The following is a 17,333-nucleotide window of genomic DNA, read 5'->3' on the forward strand; positions in this document are numbered from 1 at the left end:
GCAAATAAATTAGCTTCACACAGGCGTCTTCTAACTGTCACAGCACTTACAGGTAACTCCAGACTGTCTTTGATCATCCTGGAGATGATCAGTGGGTGAGCCTTTGCCATTCTGGTTATTCTTCTATCCATTTTGATGGTTGTTTTCCATTTTCTTCCACACGTCTCTGTTTTTTTTTTTGTCCATTTTAAAGCACTGGAGATCATTGTAGATGAACAGCCTATAATTTTTTGCACCTGCGTATGTTTTCCTCTCTCCAATCAACTGTTTAATCAAACTACGCTGTTCTTCTGAACAATGTCTTGAATGTCCCATTTTCCTCAGGCTTTCAAAGAGAAAAGCATGTTCAACAGGTGCTGGCTTCATCCTTACATAAGGGACACCTGATTCACACCTGTTTGTTCCACAAAATTGACGAACTCACTGACTGAATGCCACGCTACTATTACTGTGAACACCCCCTTTTCTAGTTTTTTTTTTTTTACTAATAGCCCAATTTCATAGCCTTAAGAGTGTGCATATCATGAATGCTTGGTCTTGTTGGATTTGTGAGAATCTACTGAATCTACTGGTACCTTGTTTCCCATGTAACAATACAAAATATACTCAAAACCTGGATTAATCTTTTTAGTCACATGGCACTACTATTATTCTGAACACTACTGTGCATACAATAAAAACTGTCCAATCATACAGTACAGTGTAAATAATAAATATAAGGAGTGTCCATGGATAACAAAAGGCTTGCAAAAGGCTTGCAAGATGAAAAATAGGCTATATAGAGAGTTTATTAGAAACAAATCAAGAGAGACTGAGAATAAATATAAGGACTATAAAAATAAATTAACAACCATTATGCGGAACTGCAAAAAAGCATACTTTGCAAAAATACTAAGCGATAATAAAAATAACATAAAGGAAACATGGAAAATACTTAACAGTATTATAGCAAATGAACCGAATGCAAAAAATTACCCAAAATATTTTACGTATAACAACAAGGATGAATACAACATGAACCAAGTTGTGAACAGTTTCAATAAATTTTTTGCTAATGTTGGGCCAGATTTGGCAGCTAACATTCCATACAGCTCATGGGAAAATCATAAATTAATTGACAGAAATCCATATACGTTTCTTGGCCCAGTTGATGAGAGGGAAATTATTAAAGGTAGTTAGTAGTACATGTAAGAGCAAAAAGTCAACTGATCATAATGATGTACGAGGTCTGTCCATAAAGTATCGTACCTTTTTATTTTTTTCAAAAACTATATGGATTTCATTCATATGTTTTTACGTCAGATATGCTTGAACCCTCGTGCGCATGCGTGAGTTTTTCCACGCCTGTCGGTGACGTCATTCGCCTGTGAGCACGCCTTGTGGAAGGAGTGGTCCCGCCCCCTCGTCGGATTTTCATTGTCTGGAAATGGCGGAATGAAAAGGACTTTTTTTCCATCAGAATTTTTTCAGAAGCTGTTAGAGACTGGCACCTGGACAAGTTGGGACATGTCCAGCTCTCCACAAGTTCTTTTATACTCACTCGACTGGTAAGCACTGAAAGCCGAGATAGACATGTCCCAACTTGTCCTCTAACACTCCGAAACGGAGGTGTTCCTTTGTCTCGCTTCATCAGCGAATCAGTCGTGACGCGCGAAGCCTCCGCGCGGCTTTCCATGACAAAATCTCTTGTTAAAAGTGAAATCTGCTGGAAAATGGCTGATGTCCAGGTCTTGTGATAACCAGAGAAAGAGCACACGATGGTCTCGTATCCACAGAGCCATCAGCTTAGAAATGATCCAGTGGTTTGTGCCGCATCGTCGCAGCGCGGCGCACCGACCGTCCTTAAAGGGGTCCTTAAAGCTGTAGTTAAAGTCCTTATTCTCTGTGAAGCCCATAAAATTTTCACTGAAAGCCAGATAAATTTTTCGAATGGTTTCCAGGTGCCAGTCTCTAACAGCTTCTGAAAAAAGTCTGATGGAAAAAAAGTCCTTTTCATTCCGCCACTTCCAGACAATGAAAATCCGACGAGGGGGCGGGACCACTCCTTCCACAAGGCGTGCTCACAGGCGAATGACGTCACCGACAGGCGTGGAAAAACTCACGCATGCGCACGAGGGTTCAAGCATGTCTGATGTAAAAACATATGAATGAAATCCATATAGTTTTTGAAAAAAATAAAAAGGTACGATACTTTATGGACAGATCTCGTACATATGTCTTTATTAAAGCAAATAATTACAGAAATTGCCAAACCATTAACATATATATTTAATAAATCATTTCAAACTGGAATTGTCCCAAATGGTATGAAAGTAGCAAAAGTGATACCTTTATTCAAATCTGGTGACAAGCATCTTTTTACTAACTATGCCTGTGTCTCTACTGTCACAATTTTCAAAGATATTGGAAAAACTTTACAATAACAGATTGGATAAATTTATTGAATGACACAACTTGCTTAATGATAGTCAATATGGGTTTAGAGCAAAAAGGTCCACAACACTGGCTTTGTTAGATGCAATAGAAGAGATTAATAAACATGTGGACCAAAGGAAAATAGTGATAGGATTATTTGTTCACTTAATAAAGACTTTTGACACAATCAATCACAACATATTATTTGAAAAGATGGAGCTTTATGGGATCAGAGGAGTGGCTTTGAATTGGATTAAAAGCTATTTACAAAACCGGAAACAGTTTGTTGAACTTGGGGACTGCTGTTCTTCATATCTGTACATCGTTTGTGGGGTTCCTCAGGGTTCTGTGTTGGCACCAAAATTATTCATATTGTATATCAATGATTTATGTAAAGTCTCAGATCTACTTAAAGCAGTCCTCTTTGCAGATGATACAAACTTATTTTGTTCAGGAGATAATTTGCTACAGAAATGATAAAGTCGAAGAGATGGTTCGATATGAACAAATTGTCACTAAATTGGTCTAAAACTAAAATAATGTTATTTGGAAACCATAAAAAAGATGAACAAATACAATTAAATATACAGGAGGTAAATATAGAACCTGTCAAAGAGAACAAGTTGTTAGGTGTGGTCATCGATGACAGAATCAACTGGAAAGCACATATTCAAGGATTCAAAGGATTCAAGGATTCAATTCAAGGATTCAAAAGAAGTTTATTGTCATATGCACATAGGAACATGTTCCCTGCACAATGAAATGTGTTTACTGCATTTTTACCCATCCTAATTGCCAGTTAGGAGCAGAGGTCACCTTTTTGGCGCCCGGGGACCCAGCTCCAGATGTATATCCCTGCCCTAGGTCAAGAGCAGGGCGGAGCAAACCTTGACCGGCCTCATGACACACTTAACAAACAACAACACACATAAGCCGGTCCGGTACATGAACACATATAAAAGCACACACAAGGAAAGAATTGGGAAAAGAAAAACCTCCATTGCTGCTGCGTTGAACTCCCGCAGCATCACTGGAGAGCAAAAAAAACCCCATAGCACAGAAAAACAGTCATAACAAAAACAAAAAAAACACAACAGACGACAGACAACAGCCGAGACTTGGATGTGTCCAGTGTCCAGACAGACTGCCCGGAAAGGCCGCCCTTGAGGCGCCATCAACAGGCCTTATCTGTCCATCCTGGGTCCATCCCAGTCCTGAATCAGTCCACCAGAGTCTCAAGGTCCCACAGTCAACATCTCAGGACTGGGAAGGGAAGGAGGGAGGGGAAGACAAGGAGGCGGGGGAAATGAGGAGTGAGGCTATCAGGAGTGTTCTTCGGGGGGGAGGATTTTATCCCAGCGGCCTTGAAGGACAGCTGGTGTTTGGAAACCAAATCGATATCCAGATTAACAGACGCCTGGCAGATTCCACAGTCTGAAACTTCAGAGTGGCTCCCAAATACATCTGAATAGAGGAGATGTGGTCTTACTGACAATCAAAGCGGTTTTCCAGTGCAGCCATTCTCCCCGAGATGGATTCCAATGTGCGATTGACACCCGCCGACTGAGATGACACTGCCCTTCCAATCGAATCAATCATGTGGGGCAGCCTGGACGGGCCAATTAATGCGGCCTCCATCTTCTTAATTTTCCGGTAAACCAGTGCTATGAAACCCGGTCACCACAGCTCCAAATAAGTAAACATCTTCAACGTCCTCCACAGACAACGTGTACAGGCACATGACTTGCCACCTCCGTAACCCGCCACATGTGTCCCGGCAGGACAGGTCGGGTCCTCCGCTCCCGAGTGTCTTGTGGAAAAAAATAGTATCAATGGTGTTCAGAGACCACTTGACCAGATCCATTTTGCCATTTTCCAGAGGAGCAGGGCTGGCAGCCTCACAGACAAAACACGCTACAGTAGCAGGAAAGTTGGGGAGGGAGGAGGAGAGAAAAATGCGACCGTCCCGACCGAGAGCAAGAAGGCCAGAAGAATATTCAACATATTCAAAAGAAGTATCAAAAGTACGCCAATATTAAGCAGGGCAAAGCACATTCTTGATGGTAAAGCACTACATAATCTTGACTTATGATGCTGAAGTATGGGGCAATAACTACAAAACTACAGTACAACCATTATTCAACATTCAATAAAGAGCATTAAGAATAATTCATAATGCAGGTTATGGGGATCATACCAATCCACTGTTTATTAAATCAAAGATTTTAAAACTCCATGACATGATTTCATTTAAGACTGTTCAATTGATGTATAAAGTAAAAAATAAGCATGTTCCTCTCAGAATTCAAGGATATTTTATGCAAAGAGAAGGAATATACAATTTAAGGGGTTTGTATCATTTTAAAATTGCGGGCGCAAGGACCACCAGGAAATGCTTCTGTGTCTCTATTTGTGGCCCAGAAAAACGGAATAAGTTACCTGAGAAACTCCAACGATGTCCAAATATCAATCAGTTTAAATATTTATACAAAGAAATGGTGTTCGACGGATATGTATCTGATGGAAAACGTTGAGTTGTGTTGTATGATGAATGTGCTTCATTTAAATTTTTACTATTGAATGTACTGGGGTAACGAGAACAAAATAGGAGCTGTTATGAAATACTCACTTCCCTCAGCGGTAGTTATGAGCTACTACTGTTCAGACTTTGTTGGAAATGAATGTATATGAACTGGCATCTAGCCTGGGTTGATTTGACTGTATGAGTGGGTGTAGGCATTGATAAGCATTGCTTCTGCCTACACTTTCGGGCACCATGTTTATTGTTTATTGTTTTCTTGTTCTGTCTTCCTGTATCTTTTGTTTTATTTTATTTTTATTTTGTTGTAGTGATTTTGTGGTCTGCAAATGAGTGTTGTTTGTTTGTTTTTTGCATTGGTGCCTAATAAATTCAATTCAAATTCAATTTACTGGGTTTTTAGAATGTTTAACATAAACCCGCTAATATATTGTCAAAAGTGCTTTTTTTTTTTAAAACAAGACTTATTTAATCCTTCTATTGGATTTTAATTCCTTAAAATTGGAGCGGCCCGTGGATGCACCGTGTCCCCTATAAGTAGCATTTGCAACATTTTATCATGGGTAGCCATGTCATCTAAATACAATGTCTGTCATTTTATTTTTGCTTTAAGGTTTGTTTGTGAGCACAACCACAACAATTTATGATAAGACTGATAAAAATTTAATGAACGCACAAGATAGCCTCCGGGCTAAAGCACACATAGCACCGTCACTTCCCAGTGCTATCACTTCAGGAAAGAGCTTTAAATTTTAAAGTCCTCCATTGTAAATTTATAGCAGACTAGCAGAGGATTTGACTAATGGGTCAGTGACCATATCAGCTTTTGGTTACCCATGTCAACAGGCACATTTTCCTGTGTGTGGAAATGTGCATCAAATGATGGGAGTATGACAGGAAAATAATAATAGTAATAAGCCTTTAACCCTCTTTGAATTCTCTTATGTTACTCTTTAAATGTAACACGTAAAGCGGCACCTTTCAACCATCAAGCCTCGCCTTTCCTCTTACCCCGTTTCCTACCCCCTTGCCCCCACTTCCTTGGCATGTCCCTCTCCTCCTTTCCCTGCCTCCCTTTGGAGATTAATTTCACACTCCATTATCAGTCAGAGTCCCTGCAGACACAAACTCACCGATGGAACCACACTAATAGACTACACACTCAATTCCAATGAGCTTTCCCACCAGGCTGAACATATTTCAATCAATACAAACACGTGCACATATGCAAACGTGCCCGTACACACCATTTTGCTTGTTTGTATTAGCTTTACTATGCACTTACAAGACAGAAAAATCAAATGAGTGTGGTTAATGTAAATGTCATCAAGTCTCCCCTTATGGCCTAGTTAGGCAGGAGGAGTGGGGAGAAATGAGACGGTGCTACAGTGAAAGACCTGAAGGCCACTGGCACTTACTTAACAGACTTAAAAGTCAATGATTTTTCAATAAGTCTTCACCCAAGGCTAGTTTCTGACACTGGAATTGGCATTGTGAATAGTGGGACGTGCATGCTTGCAAAGCTCACACGGGTGCAGAGATATATGGCTGTGCACACTTTACAGCCATTTTCCAGCTGTCACTAAAAAGGCAGAATAAATATGGTGCACGACCAGGCAAAAGTGGAGACAAGGCTCTTGATGTCAAAGCAAACTTCTTTTTATCAGAGCTATTTCAATTAGTGAGGCTTTTTAAATCCACTTATTTTCCAGAAACGCACAGAAGTCCCTTCTGGCTGCCAGCGTTAAGTGAAATGATCCATCAGTTCAACCTGGGACCTTTCAATACGCCAACTTCATCAGTTTGTGCAAGACTAATGATGGGACGTCGCAGTCAAGGAGACGTGAAAGAATGAGGCTGCTGGATGAGTAATAGTCCCGTTTTTTCATTCTCTGAATGATAACAGTTTATTTATGAGTAAACAACACCCAGCACATTAGATACGCAGCAAAGTGTACAATATTTTTCGGACACTTCAACCAGTAGTGAGGCTGTTTTAATAGCAAGTGTCATATTATGAGTCCGAGGTTGATTATCTATAGCGCACATGCTAAAGTTCATAGTGCAAATGTACTGAGAGCGTGACCAACTCTACTTTGCTATTTCCACAGTATGAAATCTGAAAATGAGGTGCAGGGCACAGAAGCTGTAGTTTGTCAATTAATTTATTACCTCCACCAAGGAGGTTACGTTTTTGCTCGCGTTTGTTTGTCTGTCTGTCTGTCTGTCTGTCTGTCACCAGGATAACTCAAAAAGCTTTGAACGGATTTTGATGAAATTTTGTAGAGTGGTTGGAAATGACAAGAGGAACAAGTGATTAAATTTTAGTGGTGATCCGGATCACGAGCCGGATCCAGGAATTTTTTAAAAGATTCTTCACCATTGTGGGATAGGGGGAATTTTGACATTCTAGTTTCTAACTCCACAAAAACAAGGCAGAAAGGCTTGAAAAAAATTAGGGTGTAACATAGTCAAATGTTCTATCAAACAACAAAGTCTGGTGATGATCGGATCTGGATTCTGGATCTGGTGATCCAGAATATGCAAAAATATAGGGAAAATAGAAAATGTGTCAGTGTGAGGTGACAAATGAAGCTAGAAATTGTAGCTGAATCTGTACTGATTCAGTATTGTGTCATCAGATTTTATGTAGCTTCAAATGTTATGGAGCTAGATCCAGAAGAAAACAGCCATTACCGAAAAATTGTTTTTATACAATAACGTTTGAACTAATAAAGACATAAAAGTGATTCCAAGTTCTAGTGGTATGTTTTCATGGTCAAGGATGTCAAATATAAAGGAAAAAAAAAAGTGTATGTATCATAGTTTTGGTTGTAACACTGAATTGTAGAATAGATCACTGTGCCAAGGAGGGAATCTCTTTAGGGTCAGTGACCCTATGGCCTTGTTTGTCACACGATGGTCCCGCATCACCACAGCGTTCACTTTGGAAATGATCTGGTCATTTCAGCATGTTGATGGCCGCCTGGAGCGCGGCTCGCTCTCTACCATTGTGCGGACGTCTTTAAACCGGTTGTACTGCTCCTTAATCTGTGTGATGCCCATAGCATCGTCACCGAAAGACATCTGAATCTTCCCAATGGTTTCCACCTGGCTGTTGCCCAGTTTCCAGCAAAATCTGATGCAGTAGCACTGCTCCAGTCGTTCCACCATTTTCCTTGCAATAACAATCCAACAAGAGCACAACACACGTCCTCACACAAAGGCTGCTTGCCAGCAAATGACGCAATCGACAGGCGTGAAAAAAATCACGCATGTGCACGAAGGTTGGCTCATGCAAGCACACGTGATTCAAATCCATCAGGTTTTTGCAAAAAAATAAAAAGGTCGGATACTTTTCTAACAGACCTCGTAGATGGTGGACTCACTCATTGGCAGAAGTGAGAGGTTTTCTGGCAAGGAAACAGATCTACTGGCAAAGTGTCAAAGAATGCAAGTAGACCATTTACATGAACCCCTATCACCACCTCCTTCCCTGGTGATCTGCATCTACAAACCCGTGGATAAAGAAAAGCAGCATAAAAATGTACACCCTCAGCCCCAGTTTGGACACAATTTCCTATTCAGTTGAGGTTTATTTGCCATTTAAGTAACTTGGACACTAGGGGTGAAAACGACAACTGTGTCTGTTGGAAATGTGATAGTTTCTAACCACCCTAACCTTGCACAACTTTAGAATTTTTTTTTTAAGTTCTGGATTTTGCCATGAAATCCAAGCTGAGATGTAGTAACCACTAGCTGGGTTTCCATTACAGATTTGAGCAGAATTTAACTGATATTTTCAGAATGTCAACACAACAAGAATGTAAAATGACAATGTTTCCATTGAGTGATGGAATGTGGAATGGGAGAACTATAATTCCAGACCAGTAGTCATGGCAACAGAAGGGTAAGTCCCGCTAAATATTTCCATTTAGTTGCTTTTTTTAAAATCCAACACTGCTAACTAATAATGTCATCTCTTATGAGGTTTAACAAGCTTTTCATCTCTTACTCCATTCACACATCATGTACCTTGTATTTTAATGACCTATAACGATAGAAAAAGTGTCTCCATTGCAATTTAGCAAAATATGCCTTTTTTGAGTCACCTGAAAAACAACCTCATGTGAGCATAAAAACACTTCTGTGATATTTGATAAGTGTTTTATTAATACATGTTTCCATTCATTGCATTTTCAATTCGCTCCTTCAAACTGTGCAGTTTGGAAAGTAATAAAAACCTGCCTACTGACGACATCATTAATAATAATAATAATAATAATAATAATAATAATAATAATAATAAAAGCATTATTATTATTATTAAAACAACCTGTATCCATGATAAATGTATGATATCACTGACAAAAACAAGTAGTGTGTGTGTTTTGTGAGTTCCATTCATGAAGAGGGATTGAAATGTCAGGATAAGAGAATATTAAACTTAAGCAAAATGCAGACTGTTGTGTATTTGAGGCTCACATTTTTTTCACAGGGAAAAAGGACCTATTTTATGAAATGTGCAGTTTGGAAAATTGTCATTTTCCAATTGGACCATCAGTCCTGTATAATGTCCGTGCTGCACTTGTCCATAAATCCATGCTTGAACAAACTTTTTTCCCCTGATTCTGTCACATTCTGACTGAATTCCCAAAGCTGCTATCCCTGTTGTATGCTGTTTCCCGCTCTTAAAAAGTCATATACTATGCAAATAATGAATGTTTGAGTTCAATGGTGTGAATATTTCATGAGGTGAAAGAATGGAAAAAACATTCATTATTTGTTTTCTATAATGGCAAAAATAGATCCTTGTCATTTTATATTTTATTAATTTATAAACAACAGAAAAGGGACTTACATTTTGGTGTTCCACTAGTGCTTAACAGTCCAACACGAACTTTAAATAGGAGTCCAAATTGTTCTCAGTAGTCCATGATGCTGTCCACTGACTTTGTGCACAGACTGCTTTCCTCACTCCAGTGAAAAACCGTGTCAGAAATTTGTCCAGTTTTTCATTCTGACAGCTCTTCATGCCTCTAGACTGCATGGTGAATTTGTTTTGTGTGTGTGTGTGTGTGTGTGTGTGTGTGTGTGTGTGTATGTGTGTGTGTGTGTGTGTGTGTGTGTGTCAGAAGAATTAGCAGCATCAATTAGCTCCTTCAAATCATCACCCACCAGCAAAACAAACTCCGCTATGTTTAGCTAAATGCCGCCCCCAGTACTGTCAGCATACACAGTGGTTGGGGTGTGCAATAGCACATTTCACATAGGGCCAAAACTGCACGCTAAAAAAAGCCACCAATTAAATGACAAGGATCCACTCAGCTGTTATATAATATACAAATAATGAATGTTTATGAGTATTTCATGAAGTGAAAGATGGAATTCCAGTCCAACACAAACTTTAAATTGGAGTCCAAAATTGCAACAATGTAGTCTGTGATGCTGTGCACTGGCTTTGTGTACTTCCAAAAAAAAAGAAAAAAAAGAAAAAAGACTTTGTGTAGTTCCTCAGTCCAGTGAAAAATCCCATCAGAAATTTGTCCATCTTTTCATCTTAACAGCTCTTCATGCCTCCAGATGGCTTACAGCGTAGTGGATTTGTTTTTTGTGTGTGTGTTAGAAGAATTAGCAACGTCAAATCATTGTCTGCCAGTAAAACAAACTCCATGTTTAGCTAAACACCGCCCCTGGTAGTGCGAGCATGCACGATGGTCAGACGTACAATAGTACATTTCATATATCACCAAAATTGCACACTAAAAAAGAAGTTTTGCACGGTCAATGAAACACAACAGCAACTGGTATGAATAATCCATGTCACGTGACATACAAGCCACCAATCAAATGATAAGGATCCAGTCAGCCGTATAACAAATATGGTGAACACACATGATGCATGCATCCTCAGATCATCCCACGTGACGGCAGTTTACTTTAATCCTTGTTGTCACAGTGCATGTTCGTAACAATTGTCACATATGCCACACTGGGTACTGCAAGGCGCCACTGTACACTGGCTGGTGCAAAGACAGGTGATGCTTTCTGGCCAATCACTGCAAGTACGAGAAACACTGCAAAGATTGGCGAACCTTCTACCTGCTTGACACAGCCCGAGAGACAGAGTATCTCCGCCATTACCGCCATCCGTGTGGGTGACACACGTGCCATAATCACATCATCACTGTTTCGTCTGTGTCAAGCTTAAAGTGTTGTTGCACAGCGGTAAAATCGACTGGTGTGTGTGCAGCTCCTGTGCTTTGTGTTGGGTGAATGATAGGGGCGTAAGTGTGCCAACGTGGTCACTGTTTTAAAAAAGAAAAAAATCTTATTCAGCAGTTGTTAAATGTATTCTCTGTGTGTCCGTTGGCTTAAATAGCACAGAAGAATGCACATGAGGGATCAGAGACTATAAAAGCATGGTGCCATTAAAAGGGGATATCTTTCCAATCTGTTTGGCAGCTGCACTACCTATCAGTGCTCACTGGAATGGGACTGTGGTTAAAATAAATCTATTGTAATCCCTACTGTCCTCTCCCCACTATTACCTTCTTTATCCTGCACTGTGATTGGAAGTGAGGATGCCGCGCGCATGTAGGAGATAAGAGACAAAGAATAAGCAGCGTTGAGTCGGTCAGACGGAGTAAAAGTGTGTAAGGAGGCAAGAAAACAAGAGAAAGTGACGAAGAAAACGCTACCAGCAGAAAGCAGCGGTGTGCAGTCATCACTCCTCCCCTCGTACGATGTTCTATAAAACAAACGAGCCCTGGCTTCTGTAATTACACTGGTGCGATGGACAGAAAATGGCACGCCATTCCCCCAAATGAACTGTCATAGCACATGCTGAGAAGGGCGGTGTGGGGAGGGCATGAGTTATCACCAGAAAACAAACAGATGCATCCATGCATGTGCACAAAGGCCCTCCGGAGAGGCTCATTTGTGTGTTTGTGGCATGGCTTTACATACACAACAGCCTGTGTGCGTGTGTGTCGTACCTTCCTGTCCACGCAGGCCACTGAGCGCCCCGCCATACGGTTAGCTACGTCTCTGTGCTCATTGATGTCATCGTTCAGCACATCTTCAAAGCGTCCATTGCGAAACTTGAACAGCTTGTCAGTATATGTTGCCCGACCTTGATGCAGACAAACACAAAAGCAAACAGAAAAGGTATATGGAGCAACCACCAGTGCACAACCTGCGACCTTGTAAAGTGGCACCAAGCAGATATTTTGATGGATTGTATGGTCATGAGTTTGGTGTCAAATTACAGTGCTGTGAAAAATATTTTTGTCCCTTTAAGCATCTCCACATTTTAATTTTCCACATTAAAATTTAAGGAATGATAACCTTTAACCTCACAGTGAAAACAAATCTCTACTACATGACATCAACAAAAAACATCAGCGCCAAAATAATGGCATCCAGTGCCCCACTGCTGGGATAAACTTCAGCTACCCCGTGACCCTTAACTGGAGTAAGTGGGTATAGAAAATGGGTGGATGGATGGATGGATGGATGGATGGATGGATGGATGGATGGATGGATGGATGGATGGATGGATGGATGGATGGATGGATGGATGTACCCCCTTCATTATAACATATCTCAATCAATTTCCCAACTAGTTTTCTGTTGACAAGATGGTGTACGGATACACTGATAGACTGGCAGCACGGTGGATGAATGGTTAGCACTGTTGCCTCACAGCAAGAAGGTTATGGGATCGCTTCCTGCCCTTTCTGTGTGGAGTTGGCATGTTCTCCCTGTGTCTGTGTGGGTTTCCTCTGGGCACTCCGGTTTCGACCCACAATCAAAACATGCTTATTTAGAGTCTGCTCCTTTCTCTGACCCCGATATGTAGTCGTAAGTAAATTAAATTAAATTATCTTGTATGGATGTGCATTATCTGAGTTGGGGCTACAAATATTTATTCGATGGAAATCCTGCACATAATTGAATTGAGTTCATCCAATAAGTCTTTTTTTAAGTTGGTTGACTGGTTGCTTAAGGCTACCTCCTCAGGGCACTCCCCATAGACACCCATGTAAAAATCTCCATCTTTACAGCAGGCATAAACATGTTTAAAGCCTGGTACAAAAAAACAGCTTTGGTCTCTATAATTAGTTTCCGACCTTATGACAACTGTAAAGAGAGATGACACAAAGGTATGACTATTTAGGGGGGTGGTCACTTTGAATGACAGCTAGTATGTAGGGTCGAGGGCCCTGCTACCAGTGGCTGCTAGCTGTCTTTTCTGGCAAATATCTCAGATAATACAAGGTCTGTCCATAAAGTATCGTACCTTTTTATTTTTTTCAAAAACTATATGGATTTCATTCATATGTTTTTACGTCAGACATGCTTGAACCCTCGTGCGCATGCGTGAGTTTTTCTACGCCTGTCGGTGACGTCATTCGCCTGTGAGCACGCCTTGTGGAAGGAGTGGTCCCGCCCCCTCGTCGGATTTTCATTGTCTGGAAATGGCAGAATGAAAAGGACTTTTTTCAATCAGAATTTTTTCAGAAGCTGTTAGAGACTGGCACCTGGAAACCATTCGAAAAATTTATCTGGCTTTCAGTGAAAATTTTACGGGCTTCACAGAGAATAAGGACTTTAACTACAGGGTTAAGGACCCCTTTAAGGACGGCCGGTGCACCGCGCTGCGAGCTGCGACGATGCGGCACAAACCACTGGATCATTTCTGAGCTGATGGCTCTGTGGATACGAGACCGTCGTGTGCTCTTTCTCTGGTTATCACAAGACCTGGACATCAGCCATTTTCCGGCAGATTTCACTTTTAACAAGAGATTTTGTCATGGAAAGCCGCGCGGAGGCTTCGCGCGTCACGACCGATTCGCTGATGAAGCGAGACAAAGGAACACCTCCGTTTCGGAGTGTTAGAGGACAAGTTGGGACATGTCTATCTCGGCTTTCAGTGCTTACCAGTCGAGTGAGTATAAAAGAACTTGTGGAGAGCTGGACATGTCCCAACTTGTCCTCTAACACTCCGAAACGGATGTGTTCCTTTGTCTCGCTACATCAGCGAATCGGTTGTGACGCGCAAAGCCTCCGCGCGGCTTTCCATGACAAAATCTCTTGTTAAAAGTGAAATTTGCTGGAAAATGGCTGATGTCCAGGTCTTGTGATAACCAGAGAAAGAGCACACAACGGTCTCGTATCCACAGAGCCATCAGCTTAGAAATGATCCAGTGGTTTGTGCCGCATCGTCGCAGCTCGCAGCGCGGCGCACCGACCGTCCTTAAAGGGGTCCTTAAAGGGGTCCTTAAAGGGGTCCTTAAACCTGTAGTTAAAGTCCTTATTCTCTGTGAAGCCTGTAAAATTTTCACTGAAAGCCAGATAAATTTTTCGAATGGTTTCCAGGTGCCAGTCTCTAACAGCTTCTGAAAAAAATTCTGATGGAAAAAAAAGTCCTTTTCATTCCGCCATTTCCAGACAATGAAAATCCGACGAGGGGGCGGGACCACTCCTTCCACAAGGCGTGCTCACAGGCGAATGATGTCACCGACAGGCATAGAAAAACTCACGCATGCGCACGAGGGTTCAAGCATGTCTGACGTAAAAACATATGAATGAAATCCATATAGTTTTTGAAAAAAATAAAAAGGTACGATACTTTATGGACAGACCTTGTATGGTTAACTGTGCAGTTAATTGGACCATATAAGATGCCTGTGTTCCAGTACTTCTACTGAGTGAAATTTTTCACATTATTATGCACCATTAGCATTAATCAGCACGTAGTAGTATCTTGGTGACATTAGCGCCACTGATAATGGCATGGTCAATAAGGCAATAAGCCAGTCATATTTTTTTTTTTACATAATACCGGTATCAAAACCAGCCATTATGACAACCACCACCCAGTCGTAGTTGTTTGGTATCTACGAGATGGTGCTCATGTACGAGTTCAGTCTTGCCCATGCCCCATCTTATTATTTATAGGATGGCTGTCAGGAGAAGTCAGACACTGTTAAGGTGCCAACATCTACAACCAGCCCATGTGAGCTCAAACCAGCTTTTCAGAAAACATACAGGTGACGTAACGGAAGGTTTGTCCAGCATATATACAAGAGGCGATTGAGAAGTTTTGAGCCTGACCTTGAAAAACTAGGGTATGGTTCTCCATCTTTTGCATCCTGAGAAACCGTTTCTCAACATTGCACCAAATGAGTCAAAATTTCACACATTCTTGAGAAATGTTGGTTTCTGAGAATGCAAAAATGGAGAACCACACCCTACGTTTTCTCAATCACTCTACAGTCTAGGCATTTTTTAACCCTATAGACTGGCCAGCAACTTCACATCTATGTTTTTTTTTAACGTTTCTGGACCCAAAAGGATTCTGTTGTAGTTTTCTTTTTTCAATTTAATTTAAAGAAATCCTGCATTTTTATAAATTAATTTATTGTTTTAATTTGATAAATTAAGTTTGATTTAAAATGGTCATGGGGCAAAACATTTCCACAGCACTAAATATATGCCAAACCATTACCCTACATCAACTGAAGAATAGCTGTTTGTAACAAGGTTCTATGAGAGTACAGATGATGGCAACGGACATAAATATGGTCTGAAGGACCACAAAAAACAAATAAACAAGAAGTGTCCCAATAAAAGCTCCTGCTGTCTCTGTGTTCAGTTGGCCAAATCTTCCAATTAGCTGGTTCTGGCACTTCTGTGTCTGGTTGCCTTCCAGGTTTTGTTGTTCTTTTTTTATGCCCACCATGCAGGACCATAAACAGAAGCTGATTAATTCATTAATTTTGACTGAAGTCACTGTGTTCACAGATATCCCTGAACCACTCCACCACCACCACGGTATTCAACTGTGACCTTTTGAATTCTCACAAGTTTGTCTTTAATCTGTGTGAAAAATAGAAAGGCACTCAGAGAGCATATACTCCCACCAAGGCCCAACAGTACTATTTTTTCCCTTTTTACCTCTTTCTTTTTCATTGTAAGAGGGTTGTTATTTTGATCTCTAATATTCTTCAATTCCAGTTGCCGATCCTTGTTCCTGTGACCCTGACTGCTTACAGTTGTTTCTGATTGCTGACTTTGAATCCTCATCTTGACTTTGTTCCTAATTATTCACTTTTGAAAGCTCATTTTTGATCCTGACTTTTAACCCTGTGTGTTGACCCTTGATCCTAACCACTTAACTTTGACTCTGAACAGTGATCATTGGTCATGATACTGCTCCGAGGAGGTCATGTTTTCATTATCATTTGTCTGTCTGTCTTGCACTGATACTGATTGTAAAAGAATCATGATAAAGGGGAGGAATGTGATGTTTGATTCTGATTGGCAAGAGAATCAGCAATCCAGATTTATCAAAGGAGTCAAGATCAGAGATCAAAGCTTGAAGATCATGTCAGGACAGGCCAGGTGTGGGAGTATACACTCATGCTGTGCATTGCTGCATCCACCGCACCACAGAACCACCCTGGATCCTGGACGGCAGCCACCAAGACAGAAAACTAATTCCCAGTTCTCGAAAGTAGCCATCTATCTGCCACAGCCAGGTGAAATGTGGGCGTCTGCTTGGTTTTCTCGAGTCAAATATTAAAGAAAAATCCCAGTTGTTTATCCAGATCAGCACCATATTTTAATCAGCTCTTTCTTGACCAAAGTCCAACCCCGCCATTAAATTTCACTGAAATCTGTTTCTGTCCCTTTGAGACAGCCTGCTGACAATCAAACAAACAACAACAAACACATAACCTCCTTGGTGGGAGTATTTAATACAGTACATTAAATTGCTGATCTGTTACAGAAATCCAACCATTTCATCTGGATGAAAGGTCAAAGCAGGTGTTTCTGGTCATTTTCAGGTTTAATTAGATCAAGTAGAAACTTGGTCTCACTGAGTAATTACAGCACAAGTCCTGCTGTCTGGCCATGGTCACACCTATGGTATTGTTTCGGTTTCTAAGTGTTTGAGCTGATAGAAAATTGCATCTTGCAAATAATTTGATACCATACAACCATCACTTCCTGAGAAGTAGCCTAATTAGTGGAGCAGATAACTGTAACAATTGTTCATTTCTGGAAATAAGCGCCAAAATTGAAACACATACTCCTCAAACATTACTCTTTTGAAAAAACTGAGTATCCACTTGAATTTTCAGTAAGTGGCCAGGTAGGGGTCAGTTGAAGAATTACACAGGGGTCAAAATTTTAAAATGCTCCAATCATATTGAAAGCTATAACACATCATTTGTCTGATCACAACGATACCAAAAAGGTATAGTTTGGACTATCTATGACTGAATGTTATGGAGTTATGGGGTAAAAACAACAAGAATGGTGACAAAGGTCAATTTCAGTTTGTACAGGGGTTAGAAGTTAAAGT

The 17,333-nt window shown here is 40.7% G+C and overlaps 1 protein-coding gene across 1 annotated transcript in view; it reads right to left on the reverse strand.

The window, feature by feature from the left end:
• crtac1b (cartilage acidic protein 1b) overlaps positions 1–17,333 on the reverse strand; it is a 78,338-nt gene that overhangs the window by 47,275 nt on the left and 13,730 nt on the right. Inside the window, exon 4 of the mRNA XM_034185427.1 lies at positions 11,953–12,089. Coding sequence (XP_034041318.1) covers positions 11,953–12,089 — 137 coding nt within the window. The remainder of the gene's footprint in view (positions 1–11,952; positions 12,090–17,333) is intronic.

Source organism: Thalassophryne amazonica, chromosome 13, assembly GCF_902500255.1.
Source record: "Thalassophryne amazonica chromosome 13, fThaAma1.1, whole genome shotgun sequence".
Lineage (NCBI taxonomy): Eukaryota > Metazoa > Chordata > Actinopteri > Batrachoidiformes > Batrachoididae > Thalassophryne > Thalassophryne amazonica.